The sequence below is a fragment of the Chelonus insularis genome, unplaced genomic scaffold, assembly GCF_013357705.1.
Source record: "Chelonus insularis isolate UGA/USDA-ARS -01 unplaced genomic scaffold, ASM1335770v1 contig_94_pilon, whole genome shotgun sequence".
In the NCBI taxonomy this organism is placed as follows: Eukaryota; Metazoa; Arthropoda; class Insecta; order Hymenoptera; family Braconidae; genus Chelonus; species Chelonus insularis.
The window spans coordinates 1,185,605-1,203,824 of NW_023276783.1; the positions used below are offsets into that span (position 1 = coordinate 1,185,605).

At 28.9% G+C, this 18,220-nt stretch overlaps 5 protein-coding genes across 7 annotated transcripts; 2 read left to right on the forward strand and 3 right to left on the reverse strand.

The window, feature by feature from the left end:
* Positions 1-1,500: 1,500 nt before the first annotated feature.
* On the forward strand, positions 1,501-4,973 carry LOC118072763 (cytokine receptor-like factor 3). 2 transcript variants are annotated; one of them, XM_035092868.1, is made up of 7 exons: positions 1,551-1,637; positions 1,828-2,519; positions 2,673-3,145; positions 3,221-3,513; positions 3,802-4,214; positions 4,293-4,423; positions 4,620-4,973. In XM_035092868.1, exons 3-7 carry the CDS (start codon positions 2,744-2,746, stop codon positions 4,950-4,952), a joined length of 1,572 nt encoding a protein of 523 aa, XP_034948759.1. In that variant the 5' UTR covers positions 1,551-1,637; positions 1,828-2,519; positions 2,673-2,743; the 3' UTR covers positions 4,953-4,973. The 2 variants fall into 2 exon arrangements, with proteins under 2 accessions (XP_034948758.1, XP_034948759.1); XM_035092867.1 differs by lacking the exon at positions 1,828-2,519 and having other exon boundaries at positions 1,501-1,637.
* Positions 4,882-5,924, reverse strand: LOC118072764 (protein BUD31 homolog). Its single transcript, XM_035092869.1, has 3 exons — positions 5,686-5,924; positions 5,475-5,597; positions 4,882-5,279 (listed from the first exon to the last, which is right to left on the reverse strand). The coding sequence occupies exons 1-3, from the start codon at positions 5,777-5,779 to the stop codon at positions 5,062-5,064; spliced, it is 435 nt and encodes a 144-aa protein (XP_034948760.1). The 5' UTR covers positions 5,780-5,924; the 3' UTR covers positions 4,882-5,061.
* A 354-nt stretch (positions 5,925-6,278) lies between these two features.
* On the reverse strand, positions 6,279-9,673 carry LOC118072858 (protein DENND6A). Its single transcript, XM_035093000.1, has 8 exons — positions 9,183-9,673; positions 8,611-8,883; positions 8,216-8,401; positions 7,894-8,141; positions 7,625-7,815; positions 7,252-7,520; positions 6,926-7,138; positions 6,279-6,835 (listed from the first exon to the last, which is right to left on the reverse strand). Exons 1-8 carry the CDS (start codon positions 9,333-9,335, stop codon positions 6,635-6,637), a joined length of 1,734 nt encoding a protein of 577 aa, XP_034948891.1. The 5' UTR covers positions 9,336-9,673; the 3' UTR covers positions 6,279-6,634.
* Positions 9,674-9,891: 218 nt separating this feature from the next.
* LOC118073028 (endoribonuclease Dicer-like) lies at positions 9,892-15,487 on the forward strand. 2 transcript variants are annotated; one of them, XM_035093311.1, is made up of 3 exons: positions 9,892-9,928; positions 10,394-10,738; positions 10,827-15,487. In XM_035093311.1, the coding sequence occupies exons 2-3, from the start codon at positions 10,403-10,405 to the stop codon at positions 15,378-15,380; spliced, it is 4,890 nt and encodes a 1,629-aa protein (XP_034949202.1). In that variant the 5' UTR covers positions 9,892-9,928; positions 10,394-10,402; the 3' UTR covers positions 15,381-15,487. The 2 variants fall into 2 exon arrangements, with proteins under 2 accessions (XP_034949202.1, XP_034949201.1); XM_035093310.1 differs by lacking the exon at positions 9,892-9,928 and adding an exon at positions 9,942-10,139.
* LOC118073029 (microfibrillar-associated protein 1-like) lies at positions 14,179-17,739 on the reverse strand. The gene is made up of 4 exons (XM_035093312.1): positions 17,369-17,739; positions 16,253-16,932; positions 16,007-16,176; positions 14,179-15,927 (listed from the first exon to the last, which is right to left on the reverse strand). The coding sequence occupies exons 1-4, from the start codon at positions 17,463-17,465 to the stop codon at positions 15,492-15,494; spliced, it is 1,383 nt and encodes a 460-aa protein (XP_034949203.1). The 5' UTR covers positions 17,466-17,739; the 3' UTR covers positions 14,179-15,491.
* Positions 17,740-18,220: the final 481 nt, after the last annotated feature.

Sequence of the window (18,220 nt, forward strand, 5' to 3'; positions counted from 1 at the left end):
AGTTCAAGTAATTGAGTTCTTGTAAATGGTTGTATAAAATTATAGAAGTTTATTGATATTTCTTGCTGAAATAATTACAACATTATTGTATAAAAATTATTATAAAAAACATTCTTAGACCCAATAAAAATATATAAGAAGCTTTTGAATATAAATAAATAAAATGAGTAAGAAAGAAACTGTTATATATTATCATGAAGAAATTTATAAGGAAACCTAGTAGTAACTTGTAACATAAACTTCAATGAAGTATTGGTGATCTATCAGGTAAAGTGATAGGAAGTTGAGAAACAGTACAAAATAATATTTAGAGTTTGAATGCTCTAATTGTCTAGTGATAGCTTCGATGTCTACAACAAATTTATTCCAATAATAGGATCACAGTGAGCTAAAATGACAATAGAAGAATCATGAAATATCCTTGGATAAATTGGAGAGGAATAGGAATGTATATTTTCAGCATCAATCAATACATGCACCAAAGCTCAACTATTTCAATCAAATAATCTTTTAGGTTCAAATTTAGAGTACAAGTTAAATCAGTATCCTACAATTGATGTTACTATTTGTAATTAATTGAATAACTTTATACTTCTGTTTTAAGAATGCTGAATTATTTCATTTATAGAATAAATGGAACAAATTTATTCCATTAATTTTTAGAAATAATGACTTTACTTTTATTTTTGTTAGAATTTTTAATAATTCTCTTACTATTACTCTTACTTTAATGGTGATTAAAAAAATTAATTTAAAATTCAAACAAGAATTTTGAAGAATAACACCATGTTAGTAAAAAATGAGTTTGAAAACATGCTATAGAATAATCCTCTTCAACAAAAACATTGGTCGTTCACAAACCAAAGAGCTTGTAAGCTCCTTTCTTCTGTTAAAGTTTAATCTGGGCTTTGGATTTGAACTGAATAAATATAAATCTCACCTATCTAAGTAATTGAAAATAGATTTTTACATTTTAAAGCTACAGCTTAGACTAGCTAATTACAATAACAGTTTACCAGAAAAGAATGATATTAAGCTGATTTATTATTTATAATATATTGATATTCCGAGTTAAGATTGTTGTTTTTTATTGTTACTCACTTAAAATCCTGATCTAAAATCATTCCAAAAGCCTCTTGATCAAATTAAACAATCATAATATAACACAACACATTCACTTTCACTCAGGTTTTTTTATAATATTGTTGGAATTTCATTTGTTATCATTGCACCAATACGCATAAAGTTAATAATAAAAATATAATTTATTCGACGCCAAATACATTTCAAACGATTTGTATTGTAGTATAAACAAGTTTTTCTGACGCTAAATATTACTACTGACGCCATCTTTAAATTTTACGTTTACTCGGTTGGTAATTGTTTGGACCTGCATGAATTCTTTAGCGACATCTTGCAGTTGCAGCAGAAAATAAATTAACAATCGATTGTTGTTTTGGTGCCGGATTTTGTTTACAAAATTTTTATTAACCTAAAAGAAAGTTTAAATATTTTTTATTTATTTAATTGTTCTTTTTTGGCTGCAAAATTTTCAAGTTTAAATGTCATTATTGAAATTCTTGGAAAATTTATCTGAATAAAAATTATATAGTATACAGATCATTTCCATAACCAATGTAAGTCAAACAATATGTTTAAATAATAGCAATTGGTTTATTTCCCATAAATATATTCATATCATTTATTCAAAAGATCAAATCAACTATATTGTCTTGAGAAAAAAAATTTTCATAAGATATATTTTTACTTAAATTTTCAATTAACGTATCATTTTTTACTTTCTTTTTGTTTAATATTCCTGTACAGAACAAACCATGCCAATATTTGAATCGAAAATTGCATTAAAATTTCCCAATTCATTATCTGAATCAAAAAAGTTGTATCGGAGAAGTATTTACAATTTAAATCCTCGTGGTTCTGTCAAAAAAATAGATAGTCAGCTCATGAAAGAAAACAAGTCAAAAATCATAAATAATTTAATAACTAAACCACTAGAAATAAAATATTCTTGGCAAGATTTAGAAAATTGGGTACCACCTTCCAAAAAAAAATGTAATCAAAATAATGAAGAGTATAAATATAATAATTCAACTAGTGAAATGAAATATCCTGAGCAAGTAATTGATATAAGTGTCCAAACTTCTGATTCTCTATTAAAAGATAACAATTCTCGTGAAATTTACTATCCATGCTCTGTAAAATACTCTTGGCAAATAATTGGCAAAGCCACGCAAGCTGTTTTAGATAATAGTTTAGAAGTTTCAGAAGAAAATTACTGGAATGGCAAACTCATAACTCCTAATTCATTTAATTCTAAAAATAAATCAATGTCAATTACTAACGACGCTGAAAAACACACTAACAATTATATAGTTTACACCCAAGCTACCCAAACTGTTGTTGATAAAGAACTTGAAACGGAATTAACAGATTGCCGAGTTAAATACTCTTGGCAAAATTTAACGAGACCATATTTATCTTCTAATACTTATTCTTGAGTATTTATCATCTGCTTTTTATTTAGTTTTATTAATTTCTTCCAATCTTTTATTTTATACACCTTAATCAAATTCATAATTATTTTAAAATTTCAATTATTTGATAAATCAACATGTTCGAAAATTAATAAAATACTTAAAAATATTTTTCAGTTCACAACTATTTCTTCTTTAGTTATGCAATATTAATTACATTGAAAACAATCATTCAATAAATTCAAAAAATGGATCATGAAAACAATATTCGTCCAAATATATCTGTAGATGAAGAGTCTACTGATTCCCTAAATTCTACATTGACTGATTCACAGATCTTAGATAATTCAGGAGAAGAGATTAATTTAAATAATTGTTTTAAATCATATTATGTAAATAGAAAAGTTTATAAAAAAGAGTTGTTATCACGTTTACATAAAGCGCAAAATAGAATCAAAGTATCTGAAGAGTTTATTAATGATTCACTACCAACTCTTCCAAAAGTAGAAATAAGTAACAATGATCTAATGAATCTCAAAAGCTTGCCGAACCATATCGAAGAAGACGTAAAATCTTTGATCGTAGATATTGACGAACATATAAAAAAATTAGAAGAACAACTCTCTGATCTGGATAATGCTGATACAGAGGTAAATATTTGATAATTATGAATAATAAAATTTAGATGATTGAAAAATAAATTTCGTTTTATATTTATATTTTAGATAATTAAAACTACGAACAGAGTTATTGAGGACATCGATAACACGTACGATCAACTAATGTATCAAATTATTCAAGAAATAAATAATAAAAGAGAACTTACAAAATTAGAGGCTCAGGTGTTTAAGCATGAGAGTTTAGTTCCATTAAAAGCATGCAGAAAGGAGATAAAATCCGAGATATTTTATAAGACGCAAGTCATGCGTCAAATAGATAAAGCGATAAAAAATTATTTACCGACGTCTAGTAGTCATGAAATAGAACAACTTATTCATTATAATCGCGATATTGTTGGGTAATTACACTTATTTATCATAATTATTAACTACAGTAATCATTAAAGTCTATAAATTTAAATATTATTTTAAAAATGGTTTGTCACAAATTATTTTTATACGACAGCAATATTGATTTTATTTATAACTAGTTGAATATATAATTTTGAAAAGTTGTCAGTTCTTCACTGTAAAATTAGTGTTTCCTAAATTTTTCTTTAAGAGCAGTAACTTGAGCAAACTTTAGTATAGACTGTCGAGAATAATGTCGTTATGAAAATATAATTACTTGCTTTTATGTTACTTAGAATACCAGCTGTACCTTTATCAGACGAGCTTCCAGGTCTTACACTTAAAAGACCATCAAATTCAGCAGTAAACGAAGTACTAAATAAAATTTATGACTTGGGATCAGTGTTACGACTAGGTTGTGTTCAAATAACTGATATAGAAGAAAAGCCTGGATCAGTATATGTAAAATGGAATATAACTGATTCAGAATACTCTACAGAAGAACAAACTTACATTCTACAAAAAGCACCTGGGGAAGTTTCGGATCCTTTTGCCGACGTTTTTGAGACTGTATATGAAGGATCCGAGTCTGCTTGCTTCGTTAGAGAACTTTCAGTTAATCAATTAATTACTCTGCGAGTTGGTATTCAATCCCTTGACTCAGCTTGGAGTGCTCTACGCGTGGCAAGAACGAGAATTGCTTGCTATAGTATTAACTTTTTTATTTTATTCGGTTTATTTTCTCAATGCTTTTATATGCCATTTAATTAGATTAAATCTTTTCTAGGATGGGATCCGTATAATGACGATTTTATAGTTACGAATAACGGAAGGATTGCTACAAAAATACGTGGAAATTCAAGTATCCTTTTTTCTCAAGGACCACAATTAGAAGCTAATCAGATAATTGAATTTTTGGTAATTGTTTTCATCATTATTGTATATTTCAATGTTGAAAAAAAATCAAATCTATATGTCTTCAATTAAAATAATTTTTAAATTGGATTTCAGAGTTAGAAATAACTCCATAATATAATAGCTAGTACTTTTTTAACAATAATTATGAAACATAAAGTCACTACACTATTAATAATAAATGATAATTATTTTTTAGTTCTTAGAAGTTCCTAAAAATAGCACGGATGAAGAAGCAATAGCGTTAGTGGCTGATCGACGAGATGATAAGAATCTCCGAAGAAAAGGAGTATTGATGGTAACATCGTTAGGTAAAATATTTATGAATGGTGAGGAAAAGCTTATGCAACTACCACAAATAAAATCAGGTGAAAGAATAATTTTTGTTATATCACGGAAAAATGATGAATCATTAAGAATAAATATAGAATCCGAAAATAAAATTGTAACATATGATTGGATTGTAAAAACTCCATTATATTTTGCTACTCAATTATCGGGACATAACAAATGGAATATAATGGTCAAATAAATGGAAAAATATACACATATATTTATATAGATATAAACTTACTTATGATAAAATTAATTAATTACAATTCATAAATGGGTCGTTATTTCTTCATGTAAATTAAATAACATCATCCAGAACATCCCCTACATCCGCAATGTATACATTCTACAATCCTTCCCTCTTCTAATTTTCCTTTGGGAACTCGGCAAATACAATTGGTACCGAAGTTGGTATCTCTTGTTTGTATGCAACGAAGACAACATAAATTCTCATATCCGACTTTTTTCCATTTTGCAATTAAATTTTTATCAGCTATATTTTCATTGAGGCAATAATCGTACAGTTCTGAAACAAATGATTTTCCATGATTGTAGTACTTCATTTTTAAAGCAACAAAATTTAAAATTTCTAGAAGATTCTATACTATATGTAATGATCAATATTAATAGAAAATTAATTTAAGAAATCATCATAAATAATTTCCAATGAATAATAACATTACATAAAAATTTCATATATCGTGCAATTTACGTTTCTTACCTCGGCTAATAGCTTTTCTTCTATAAAATAGATCATAGATATAGCGAGATTTTTGTTGATGAATTTTAAAAATCGGCCATAATGATTCCTGTTTTCGCTTCCCTTCATGAGGTTCAGTTTCGGCTAAAAAAAACAATTTAAAGTAAATGATTGTTTTTATTAATAAAACACAAAACTATAAATGATTAAAAAAAACTCATAAATTCATTACCTTCACGCATTTTTGCTTCCAATTCTTCTAGTGTTGGTTCTATGAGCTCCCATCCTTCTGGAGGTGGTTTTTTACTTCTTCTAACTTTCGGCATTGTTTATAAAATAAAAAAACAATTTATTCAACACTACAAATGTCAATAAATAACAATCCTTCCGATATTCGTTCCCACTGTTTTGTTGATATGTACACTCAGTGTTATCAATGCCGTCTAGTTTTTTGAAGGTTATACATCTGGTAATGAGTTGATGACATAACTACGTAAAATTATTAAAGATGGCGATAATATCGTATTCGAAACCCGTCATATTCAAATTTAATTAATTGTAACTCGGATTCTATACAATGCATCTAAAAACAGATATACAAGTTTTATAAATTCGAAGTAGTAATTTTGAAAAATGAAAAAACAATTATATTATAGTAAAATTAAATTTAATAGTCTTGATGAATACATTATTTATATATTTACAGATTGACACAAAAATATTTCATTTTTTAATATATTTACGCATTGAGATAAATCTTAACAAAAGTAAGAAAAATTAATAAAAGTAAATTTTATGTTAAAAAATATTCACTGAAAATATATTCAAAAATTACATGTATAAATATTATGTACTCCATTGAGTATTACGTATTCATGATAATTAAAAAATTTATAGAAAATAATCTTAAAGGTTACTGCAACTTCATTCTTCATAATCCCATTTGTAAAATACATTCATTTGATATTAGACTTTTCTTTATACAGAAAGAATTATTTTTCACTTAATAAAGATTCAACTTACAGATCAGTTATATTTTATTAAAGTCGTCATGGAACGTTATTAATCTCTAATTTTAAAATTCTTGATTAAATTTTATTTAACAAAGTTAAAATATAACAACAATGATTGCCTAACCGGTTCATCTCGAGTAAACATTCTACCTGATAAAAATCACAATGTCAGGACTTTTGATTGAGAATAATTTTTAAATCGTCTGGCAGTGTTCGTGTAATATCTTCTAATCGTTCACCAACTTGTTCTCGTACCGTTCGTGTAACGGGTATATCTTCGTTGTTACTTTTCTCTAATTTTTGGCGAATTCTTAAAATCATATCAACAATTTCAACTTCTTGTTTACCCTGAACCCATGTTTTTAAATCCTGTAACAATATTATATCATTTTTAAAAAATCATTATAGATTTGTAATTAATCCACTAGAAATATTAATTTAGTACAAATAATTACTTACAGCTTGTGATAAAGCTTCAAGTTGCAATGCTTGAAGTTTATGTTTTAATTCTTTATATCGTTTATGGTACCAACCAGAGAAATTGGGTGTTCTGAAAAAACGTTTGTATAATCCAACCCAATCTCCTTTAATCCCAATTGTTAGTTGTGGTCCAGCAGTGCTTAATGTGACCAAAAAATCATCAGGATTAAATAATTGAGGTATTGGAGTAGCCTAAAGATAGAACGCAAAACAAATGAAATTAGGTTCAAGTTATACATCTATTTATAATCAAAAATAATCGATGAAATGGAAATTCTTTCTGTTGCATGAAAATAGATACAAACCTTAAATGGTGATATGTTTTTTTGTAATGGCATTAAACTAGCTATATAACGTTCTAACGGAATCATGAAACTTTCTGTTAAATCCATTAAATGCCGTTTGAGCAATGCAGTTTGCACTTCTCTCGGTCGTTTAGTTTGAATTCCACGTAGAAGCTTTTTCAAAATTGTCTTATCCTTTTGTAAGAAAGGTTTGTATTGTGTATATACACCTGGCTTTGAATCAAGTATTTTTAAACTGTCCGTTTTCTTTATTCTATATTTTTGATTTTCTGAAAAGTGATTTTCATTTGTAAATTCAATTCCATCAACATTATAAAAAATGTAACAGAGTATAAAGTACAGTTAATCAGTTAAGAAAAAATTAAAAACGTACCAATACTTATGTTATCGCCAACTCTTATGATATGAGGCCACCGTTGAAGTGTTTTTGCAAAAAAAGGATTCGTAACACCAAGAATTACAGGAGGCGGTGTTGATGCATCGGTCGTATACTCTTTGAATTCAGAATCATGTATTGTGAAGTACGGCCGATAATCCGAGCAATATTTCAGTGGTGCAATAGTACTAATTATAACATAGAAACATTGATAGAATAATAATTATTATTAACGTATTAACATACAACAAACAATTGATATTTACGCCACAAGTGCTTGAACCATTTCAGCACATGTTTTGGGTGATCCTGCCATCACGACGATAGGTTCTCCCAGTAATACTAACTCCCATAATAGATGTACATGACTTACAATACTTGCCAAACTTTGAAACATGTCTGCTTCATATGCTGATGGTAGAATAAGTCGTCGCAATGACAACTCACTGAATGAATCATCTATTGCACTTCCAGACGGTCCATTAGCCTTATAATTTTCATTAGGAACGTATGTCTGAAATGAAATTATGTAATTAAAGTATATTGCCATGTATTTATAATTTTACAAATGATTAATTTTTATTTTACCTGAAAAAGTACTCCAAGTAAAGGTAGCGTTATTAATTGACCAGGTACTGGCGGTGACCATTGATCGATTTCACGAATAGCCACTTCCATAATTTTATTTCCAGCATCGAAAAATTCTTGAGCTACTAATGCACAAATTTCACTAAAAAGATTGACAAACGGCAGTTTCGATATTATCACAACACTCTGAAACGACAAAACGGTACTGAATTACTTTATAAACAGTAATCATACATAATAAGGTTTCGTAGCGTTTAGCAAAACTTTCAATTATTTATTTAAATATATTTACTTTACATTATTTAAAAATTAAATTAGTATATTTGAACAGTTGTTAAATCAATACATATTTATAGAACTGACAAAAAAAAACAAATGATTTTTTTTCATGTTACCTTTTGAAAATAACCTCTTGGTAAATTTTTATTCTTAACTTGTCGAAAATAAACATATCCCCAATAATAATTCTTGTCTGTTTGTAAAAAGGCAGCTGACTGACGGTTATAATTTTTTAGAGCTTGAGTATCTTGAGATCCTAAACCACTTCGGCGTATTCTTACATGATATTGTGTATCTCCCATGCACCCTGAATTGGAATCAGGAAATGCAAGATAACATACATTTGATCGTTCAGACTCAGACAGCTTTACATGACTTGGATAGATTGCCTAGAAAAAAAAATAGACAGTGAATACGTGAATAGAGAAATCAGAATATCCAGCAATATATTCTTTCGTTTCTATAAAATACAGTCATTGCTTATATTAATTATAATGGTACAATATTTTTTTTTAATAACACATATGTATGGTAATTAGATGGTTCAATTTTGGTCAGTATTTCAGATTTATATGTTAAACAAATCTTAACATTACATTTTTCTAAATATGTTAGAATTTGTAGTCATATGAAAATAATAAAAATAATATCATTAATAATATGCAATTAAAAAAATTATTAGCATTACCTCAACAGCTTGTCCCAATTCTAAATCGAATGTCACGACACATATACAATAAATCCAGTTATTAAAGTTTTCCCATTCATTTTTAGGAGTAATATTTTCAATGGTATCACTTGTCTCTTGTTCTTGACATGATGAACAAGAGGGTTCTGACATTTCTCAGTAATAATTGAAAGCATCAAATCTCGAATTCACACTCTCTTGTTATGTTTACAGTTGTCAATTTTAATATCCGATTAAAATATAGTTAAGAAAATGATACATTTCAGTAATCTCTAATTTTATAACGAATCTCTTTTACACATTACATTTAATTTACATAATGAAAATATTAAGCATCGGGTTTACTCATTAATATGTTATAAAGCTTCTTTTAACTGAATTTATATAACAATAAAATAAACAAATTAAATTAGGTTATTGTTGAGAGAATGTGGAACTTTTTCTTCAATGAAATATATTATCGGCAGAAAAATAGAATAATAATACAAAATCCCAAAAAGAGCAAAGAGGGCCCCTTTTTGCAATGGCAAAAATTACAATGAAAAAAGTACGTAAAGCAGTGTTGCGAAAATACGTAACATAATATCAAACTCTTCTGCGATCAAGTTGATCAGAGAATTGTGCCATCTACTCTATCTGGTGCAGAGAGAAGATGTGTAAAATATAGTTAGTTTTGGAGTATTATATATCTAGTTAGTATTACATTCCGAGAAATTCAGTTGGAACAGAGACACTCCCCTTTCGAGGTTAGTATATAAACAAAATATTTGCGTATTTGCATGCGTCGGCGAATTATGTTTGTTTGGAGGATAAACTTATTTAAAAATTTTTGCAATGGATATAATTAGTTTCAAAAATTAGTGATAAAAGTTATTAGTTAATTTTGAGTGTTTGAATTTTTTTAAATTATTAATTATTCATTATTATATACAGATCTATTTTTTCTAACATATAAAGGTATGAAAATTTTTTTGCATTATTGTATAGTATAAGTCATAAATGGTGTGATTCCCCGGCTTTTATAAATAAAAGCAAAACGATAGTATTTCATCATCTTTCGCATTTTTTATGTACTTATGTTGAGATGTTTTAAGTGATTTTTTATTTTTCTATAAATAAATAAATATTTATAAATTTGAAATTTTCGTAGTGTGTACTGTATCCCATTTCAAATCTCAATTAAACTCATAATTTTTTTATCATTTATCCAGATTTATTACATGATGGCGATTGAAGAGGAGCTTACACCGCGTGACTATCAAATTGAATTGTTTGAAAAAGCTGTGAGAGGCAATGTGATTTTATATCTACCAACTGGTTCTGGAAAAACTTTTATTGCAATAATGTTGATAAAGCACATGAGTGCTGATTTAAGAAAACCATGGAATGAAGATAAAAAACTAACTGTATTCTTGGTAAATACAGTTCCTTTAGTCAATCAACAATGTGAGTGCATTTCTCGTCAAACAGACTTAAAATGTGGCGCATATTCTGGAGATATGAATGTTGATTATTGGTCGAAAGATCAATGGAATAATGAGTTTAAAGAAAATCAAGTGAGTACTAATTAAAATCACTATCTCGTTAAAGTTAAGCTGTTAAAAATACTGTACACATCATCAATTAAAAAAAATTATTCTACAGGTTTTAGTAATGACATCTCAAATATTGTTGGATTTGTTAACCAAGTCGTTCTTACCATTGCCACGAATAAATCTCATTATTTTTGATGAATGTCATCATGGAGTCAAAGATCATCCAATGCGGCAGATAATGAAATCATTCGAAGTTTTTGATGAAGCTCAACATCCAAAGATATTGGGTTTGACAGCAACCTTAATAAATTCTAATATTAATGCTAATCAAGTTACAGTGCCAGTAAAAAGTCTGGAGAATACTTTTCATGCTAAAGTTGTCTCAGTTGATAGTATTTCAATTAAAAATAGATATGGAAATCCATGTGAAAAAATTATTGAGTACAATTCACCGGTAGAAAGCGAAATTTTTCCGAAATTATGCGCAATAATCAAGTCTGCTAGTAGCTTGCTAAGTATATTAGATATAAAAAAAAATTATATCAATGAATCCAGTCCCGAGTTTCGACCTAAAAAAACAAGTATGAAATTGAAGAACACTTTCCAAGATATTGAATGGCATCTTTTAGAATTAGGTCTTTATGCTGGAAATACTGGAATTTTACATTATATGATTCAAGTTGAAAGATTCAAACATTTCCATGATACTAACTGTCTTTCAGTTTACGACTACATAAAAACTTCATTGATGCGCATGCAAAAAATTATTTATAAACAAATGAATGAACCTACTGAAGTGCAAAATATAATGAAATATTCTTCCGATAAAATGACAAAATTATTCAATATCTTAAAAATATGTTATAATGAAATAAAACAGAGAGATCAACAGTTCTCCTGCATTATTTTTGTAAAAAGAAGATTTACTGCAAAAATTTTATATCATATTTTAAAAAAATTGAATGAACTTAATGAAGACTTTAAATTTTTGTCTTCAGAGTATGTAATTGGTAATAACTCCGATCCATATAAAAAACCGATTGAAAATATGTGTCTAAAGAAATGGAATATGGAAGGATTACTTAAATTTCGAACAGGGGAATCTAATTGTCTCATAGCAACGCAAGTTCTAGAAGAAGGTGTAGACGTTCAACAATGTAGTCTAGTGATTAATTTCGATTCACCATCAGATTTTAGATCGTATGTGCAAAGCAGAGGACGTGCTCGCGATGAAAATAGTTTGTATGTCTCATTTACGGAAATCGGTGATGAGAATTTTTCTAAACGTCATAAGGAATTTAAAAGCGTCGAAAAGGTTTTGAATGATAGTATAGTTGAAAATACTGTTGAAAGAATAGAACCTCTACCAGAAGAAATTAAAATTGATCTGTACAGTCATAATATTGAACCATACGTTGTGACAGATCAGAATGGAATGATTTCTCAAATTACAGAAGTGTCAGCAATACCATCGATAAATAACTATTGTGCGAAATTAGCACAATCAAAGTTTTCATGTATTCAACCTACATATAAACTGTATAAAGTACCAGGTGAAAATGATGAAGCAAAGGATAATTTTGTAGTATCAATATGCCTTCCATTACTTTCACCACTAAGAAATACTATTTATGGAAGTATAATGCCATCAAAAAAGTTAGCGAAACGATCAGCTGCTATGGCAGTTTGCAAAGAACTTCATAAAATGAAAGAATTGACAGATAGATTAGTACCACGTGAAATTGATGATGCAGTCGAAGATATTTCATCATTGCTAAAATATTGGCAGGAAGAATCACCTGAAAATAAAAAAAAAGTAGGAGAACCAGGCAATAAACGTTTTTATGATATAATTTATCCAAAAGCGTTTCAAAATGCCTTTCCATCATCTGATGAAGATGTTTATCTTCATATCATTGAAGCAAAACCTATGTATCCAGTTCCTACTGAAAACAGAGATCGCGTGTTATATAATCTCTTTAAAAGCTCTTCTAGTTTTGCCATACTCTCAAGTAAAAAAATTCCAAAACTACCAGAATTTTCAATTTATATGAAAATGGGTCGAGTGAATGTAAAGCTTCAAACTAACTTTAAATGTTTAAAATTGTCTTCCGAGGAAATCCAAGAACTTCGTCATTTTCATTGGTTAATTTTCAAAGACATCCTATCACTTATTAAAGAATTCATGATTTTTGATTCTCAAAGTAAAGAAAACAATTTTTTAATTGTTCCAACTGATAAAGATGGAGAACTTAATTGGTCAGTTATACGGAATTATAAATCATTAGAAAAAGTATATCCAAGAAATATTCCACAAAATGCAATAACAAATGGAATCGATGACGTAATTCTAGAAAATTATTCTGATTGGGAATTAGTGTCTCCTAACTATCGATCAGCAACGAATATTTATGTCGTAACGCGAGTTTGTCATGATCTAAATCCTCAATCAATTTTTCCCACTGATGATTACATATGTTATTCCCATTATTTTCATGAAAAACATAAAATTGAAATATCTAATATGACACAACCACTTCTCGAAGTAAAGCCAATTTCTGATAAAATAAATTTCATAAAAAAAAGGGCACCTATGTCCCCCAACAAACGAAAACGTGATAACCTTGAAGAACATTTAATTCCAGAATTATGTTGTAAAATCAATTTTCCTGCAATCTATTATCTTAAAGCACAAACTTTACCTTCAATTCTTCATAGAATTAATCAACTACTAATTGCTGAGGAATTACGACAGCAAATTGCTACTGAAGCTCAACTTGGATCTATATCAGCATCAGAAGATCAAGATTCGTGGGAAACTCTGCATTTCTCTGATGATGAGATACCTAGTGACGAAGAAGCTACAAATGAAAATATTGATGATACTGATGAATACGGTACACACATTGAGGATATCTTAGATGAAACTGATGATCATGATAATGTAAAGGAAGATACCAAAACTGAAGCAGATATAAATATCTTAAGCTTGAATAAAAACGTTTATCCATGGACGAGTATGAAAGAACCGCGCGATTTAGAACGAAATATTTCAGCAATAAAGTTAATAGATATTGAATATTATAATTGTTTTCAACATTCATTATATTCTCTTACTGAATCAGCTAATAATCGTAAGGAATTTTGTACACGTCAACCAGTGGTTAAAATACCAAGTCTTACCATTATAAATAAAACTATAGGAAAACAGCCAAGTGCAGCGGATTTACTCCCAGCATTGATAGTTAAACGAGCTAATGACTCAATTAATCTAGAAAGATTGGAAACATTAGGAGACTCATTTTTAAAATTTATCATTTCTTTGTATTTATTCGAACAATACGCTTATCAACCTGAAGGTCGGTTGACAGGATATAAAGGAAAAATCATAGGCAATAGATATTTATATTATTGTGGAGTGAATAAAGGAATTCCTGGGAGATTAAAAGTAGAAGACTTTGTACCAAAAAGTAATTTTATTTCACCATCTTTTTGTACACCTCAAGAAATTCAACAAATGATACGTTCACAAAATAAATCGCCAAGTGTTTTATATGAAGTTAATATACCTCAATCCGAACAATTTCAAGGTATAATATCTGATGAAACTCGCAATGAATTTTTGAATAAAATTTCTTCATGGATAAATCCCACAGGTTCTACAGGAGTTGAGCACTTTATAAACATTCAAAATATTCCAGATAAAACGATAGCTGATTCCGTTGAAGCTATTATTGGTGTTTATCTTAAAAACATGAATTTGTTAGGAGCTAGCAAACTCCTACAATGGTTTGGAATCATTCCGGATCAAGTAAACGTTGAACAAATATTGTTTGGCACTCCAAAAAGTGCAGCATTAAACGTTGGTGATGTAAATATTTACATGAATTGGGTAGATCATATAGAAGAGGTTCTAGGCTATAAATTTAGAGATCGTACATTTTTACTTCAAGCATTCACTCATGCTTCATACTCTCCGAATAAAATAACATTAAGTTATGACAGACTTGAATTTCTTGGTGATGCAGTAATCGATTTTCTGATTACGGTTTATATTTACGAGAATTGTAATAATTTAAATCCTGGAGAATTAACTGATTTAAGGTCAGCCCTCGTAAATAATATCACATTTGGATGTTTAACTGTAAAATATAAATTAAATACTGCCTTACTTTCTTACACTCCTACTTTATTTGAAAGTATTGATAATTTTGTGAAATTTCAAGAAGATAGAAATTATGTGGTTGATGACGAGTTACTTTGGATTCTCTTAGAAGAAGATGATTGTGATGTAGCAGAATATGTTGACGTGCCTAAAGTTTTAGGTGATATTTTTGAATCCGTAATAGGAGCTGTTTATTTAGATAGTGGTAAAGATCTCAAAAGGACTTGGAGCGTTCTTTATTCATTAATGCATGACGAAATTAATAAATTTAGTAAAAAAGTGCCCAAGCAGGCTATTCGTGTCCTTTACGAAACTCCAGGTATTAAACCTCGATTTTCGAAAATTGAAATTGATGAAAATACCAAAAAAATATTGGTAACTTTAGAAATTAGAACTCTTGGTAAATATCGCTATTTTCATGGATTTGGCAAGACTAAAAAATTAGCAAAAGTAGGCGCAGCCAAACGAGCTCTAAAATTTCTTCAGAAATGTAATTAACAAATTTATTCAAATGATGAGAGGAAAAAAGATTGTAAATTGATTGTATCTTACAATAATTATGTACTTGATTTAAAAGATAAATAATAAAAATTTTATGACTATTATTTCTTAAATCATGTTTTTCCTTTTCTTGAGCGATGGTTTTTCAAAAACTTGTTTCATTCCAGCTGCTTGATTATTATGAAATTTAAGGTTTTGAGCAGTCTCTGATATCCAAGGAGAATCAAATTGTGTTGTATCTTGATCAACCAAATGAGTATATTTGGTTCTTCCACTACGGCCAAAATTTTTAACTTGCATGACTTTAGGTAAAATTGTTTTATCAAAATGATCTTCCAATGTTGCACCAGAAAAGTCTCGTTTGAATATATTCTCTTCTTTATCCAAGTAAAACGCACCACGATGATAATATTTCTGTAGAAATTTATATTTTCCTTTGGCTGCTTTGTTTGTGACTACTTTCGGATTTAATCTAGCTTCTTGGCGGCGTTCTTCTTCAGTTAGATTTCGAATTCTTTCAATTTCCAGACGTTCTTTTTCAACTCTGTAAAGAGAATTTAATGTATTAAAAAAAATGATTGTTTAAGTTAATTCGTTTTGGTAATTATTAAAATTTTACATACGCTTCACGTTCTTCACGATCACGCTTTATTCTTTTTAGTTCACGCAGTTTCCAAGCTTCATATTCGAGTTCATCATTTTCATCATCTGTACAGACGTCTTCTATTTTACCTTCATTAGAATCAACCATTTTTTCACCCTGAGTTTCTTTACGAATTGCTTCCTCAACCATCTGCAAAAAGTAAAAAGAATAATTATTTTGTCACATTATTTTCAATAAAAATTAACATCATAAATATTATAATTACCCTTAATGTTTGTCTTTTTCGTTCTTCTGCCATTTTTTTACTTTCAATTTCAGCTTGTTTTTGTTTCATGGCTTCTTTTTCTCGTTCCATTACTGTAATTCTGTCTTTTTTCCTTACAAATACTGGTTTCAATCTAGGTCCAGTTTCTTCTTCAGAATCTGTATACTCTTCGTATTCTGAACTCTCTTCAGAACTCGATCCTGACCTTTCTTCTTCATCGTTATGTGTCATAACGTCTTCATTGTCCTTTTTCGATAAAACTCGTTGCCGAAGAGCGTCTCGTCGTCTTTCGATTTCAGAGTCAGATAATTCTTCGTCTTCTGACGAATCGGAGCTCTCTAATTTAATTTTTTCTCTAGATCTTTCGATCGGTTCGGCTTCAAGAATTTCAGGCTCGTGAATTCTACGATGTCGTTCAGCCCGTATTTCTACTTCGACTTCTTGCTGACGTTCTAAACGAGTTAATCGACGCAATCTTGGATCTTCGTCATCACTAGACTTTTGATGACCTGCTTCAGCATCAACGTTTTCTCCATCGCCACCAGCACTAGCCTTGGTAACACATTTTTCAAGAAAATCTTCTTCTTCCGATTCCTCGTCAGAGCTAGCTGTTGGTGCATAATCTGGGCGTTTTCCTGATACATACCGATGCACTTTTACTTTCTTCATGGACAATTCTCCTGCAATAATTAAAAAAAAAAAGAGAGGTTTTGAATTAGCAACATCATCATCTATAATTTATAATATTGAGAAAAAAATTTCGTTAAATGAAAGAATTTTTTATCCAATCAATAAAAGAAATTTCGAATATTCTCAAGATAATATTTTATTCAGACTAATAGTAGTGTTATCAAAAACCCATTTTGTCTTTTGTTTCAATGTTGCGACAAGTTTGAAAACAAATTTTCAAGGTTACGACAAGAATGAAAACAAATGACATTTTATTCATTTGAGTAAGTAAAATGATTTCAATGAAATATTCATAATTTCGAAGAAATATTTTATTGCGACTATTTGAAATTTCGTTGTTAATGATCGAATGCAATATTTTTTGTATGAAGTAAATTTTCTTCTCAGTGTAGTATTCCAAATTGGCTGAGTGTATAGAAATATTACCTTTATCATTTTTAACAGGTATAGCACCTGCAGTACTTTGAATGCCCATAGGTGCAGGTGCCAATGAACTATTAGTGACAAAATAATCCATCATCATTTTTAAATTTTAATGTTTCTAATTCTTTACAAATAAATAATATAAAATATCAATATCGTGGTCAAGTCACAACATTCGTTTCACTGTTTTCAGACACACAAAAAAACTGCAAAAATCAATTTATAAATATAAATTGCAATCTTATTCTGATAACTTCGAGAATTACGTTAAAAATGTTGCTGAGACTCATTAAAATAAATTCTACTGAATAAATAATCTTAAAACGTATATAAATCCATCGAAAGACGTGAGACCAGCCCTATCCAACTCATTATCTTACTATAGTCAAACTGAGAAAGGTTTCTCAGTTGCTTCAATGTTTTCGGGCTCCCCACCACTGATTTTCTACCCCTTCTACCATGTTTTTTTACTACTGCGCAAGCGCACAAGAACACATGAAGAGCATCTGAGGAACTCTCTTCTCAGTCCGACTATATTTTCTATTCGAAGAGAAGGATGAAGCTTCTTTACATACTATAGTAAACTTACATACTATAGTTCACATCCTGTAATTTACTATATATAGTAAACTTGAGTCCACATCGTCCAAATATACATGTGAATGCGCACCTAGATATATGCATATGGATTGCAGTTGCCATCTTGATTTATCAGTGAATTAGTATTAGTGTTTGTTAATAAAACACAAAAAATTTGGAAAAAGTTGAAAATGAAGTAATTTAATTTATATTTATCTCGAATCCGAAATTTTTAAAGAAATTAAGGTTAAATAATTGAAAGAAATTCGGAATTAA

Bases quoted from the DNA above. Each gene is read 5' to 3' on its own strand.
- LOC118073029 (XM_035093312.1), bottom strand. From the start codon at position 17,465: ATGATGATGGATTATTTTGTCACTAATAGTTCATTGGCACCTGCACCT. The intron at 16,933-17,368 runs GTAATATTTCTA...TAATTATTGCAG, and splicing joins ACCTGTTAAAAATGATAAAG to GAGAATTGTCCATGAAGAAA. The intron at 15,928-16,006 runs GTATGTAAAATT...TTCTCTTTACAG, and splicing joins GATCGTGAAGAACGTGAAGC to AGTTGAAAAAGAACGTCTGG.
- LOC118073028 (XM_035093311.1), top strand. From the start codon at position 10,403: ATGATGGCGATTGAAGAGGAGCTTACACCGCGTGACTATCAAATTGAA. The intron at 10,739-10,826 runs GTGAGTACTAAT...ATTATTCTACAG, and splicing joins ATGAGTTTAAAGAAAATCAA to GTTTTAGTAATGACATCTCA.
- LOC118072763 (XM_035092867.1), top strand. From the start codon at position 2,744: ATGGATCATGAAAACAATATTCGTCCAAATATATCTGTAGATGAAGAG. The intron at 3,146-3,220 runs GTAAATATTTGA...TTTATATTTTAG, and splicing joins TGGATAATGCTGATACAGAG to ATAATTAAAACTACGAACAG. The intron at 4,424-4,619 runs GTAATTGTTTTC...ATTATTTTTTAG, and splicing joins ATCAGATAATTGAATTTTTG to TTCTTAGAAGTTCCTAAAAA.
- LOC118072858 (XM_035093000.1), bottom strand. From the start codon at position 9,335: ATGTCAGAACCCTCTTGTTCATCATGTCAAGAACAAGAGACAAGTGAT. The intron at 8,884-9,182 runs GTAATGCTAATA...TTTTTTTTCTAG, and splicing joins AATTGGGACAAGCTGTTGAG to GCAATCTATCCAAGTCATGT. The intron at 7,521-7,624 runs GTACGTTTTTAA...ATCACTTTTCAG, and splicing joins TGGCGATAACATAAGTATTG to AAAATCAAAAATATAGAATA.
- LOC118072764 (XM_035092869.1), bottom strand. From the start codon at position 5,779: ATGCCGAAAGTTAGAAGAAGTAAAAAACCACCTCCAGAAGGATGGGAG. The intron at 5,598-5,685 runs GTAATGAATTTA...TGTTTTTTTTAG, and splicing joins GGAAGCAAAAATGCGTGAAG to CCGAAACTGAACCTCATGAA. The intron at 5,280-5,474 runs GTAAGAAACGTA...CATTTGTTTCAG, and splicing joins AAGAAAAGCTATTAGCCGAG to AACTGTACGATTATTGCCTC.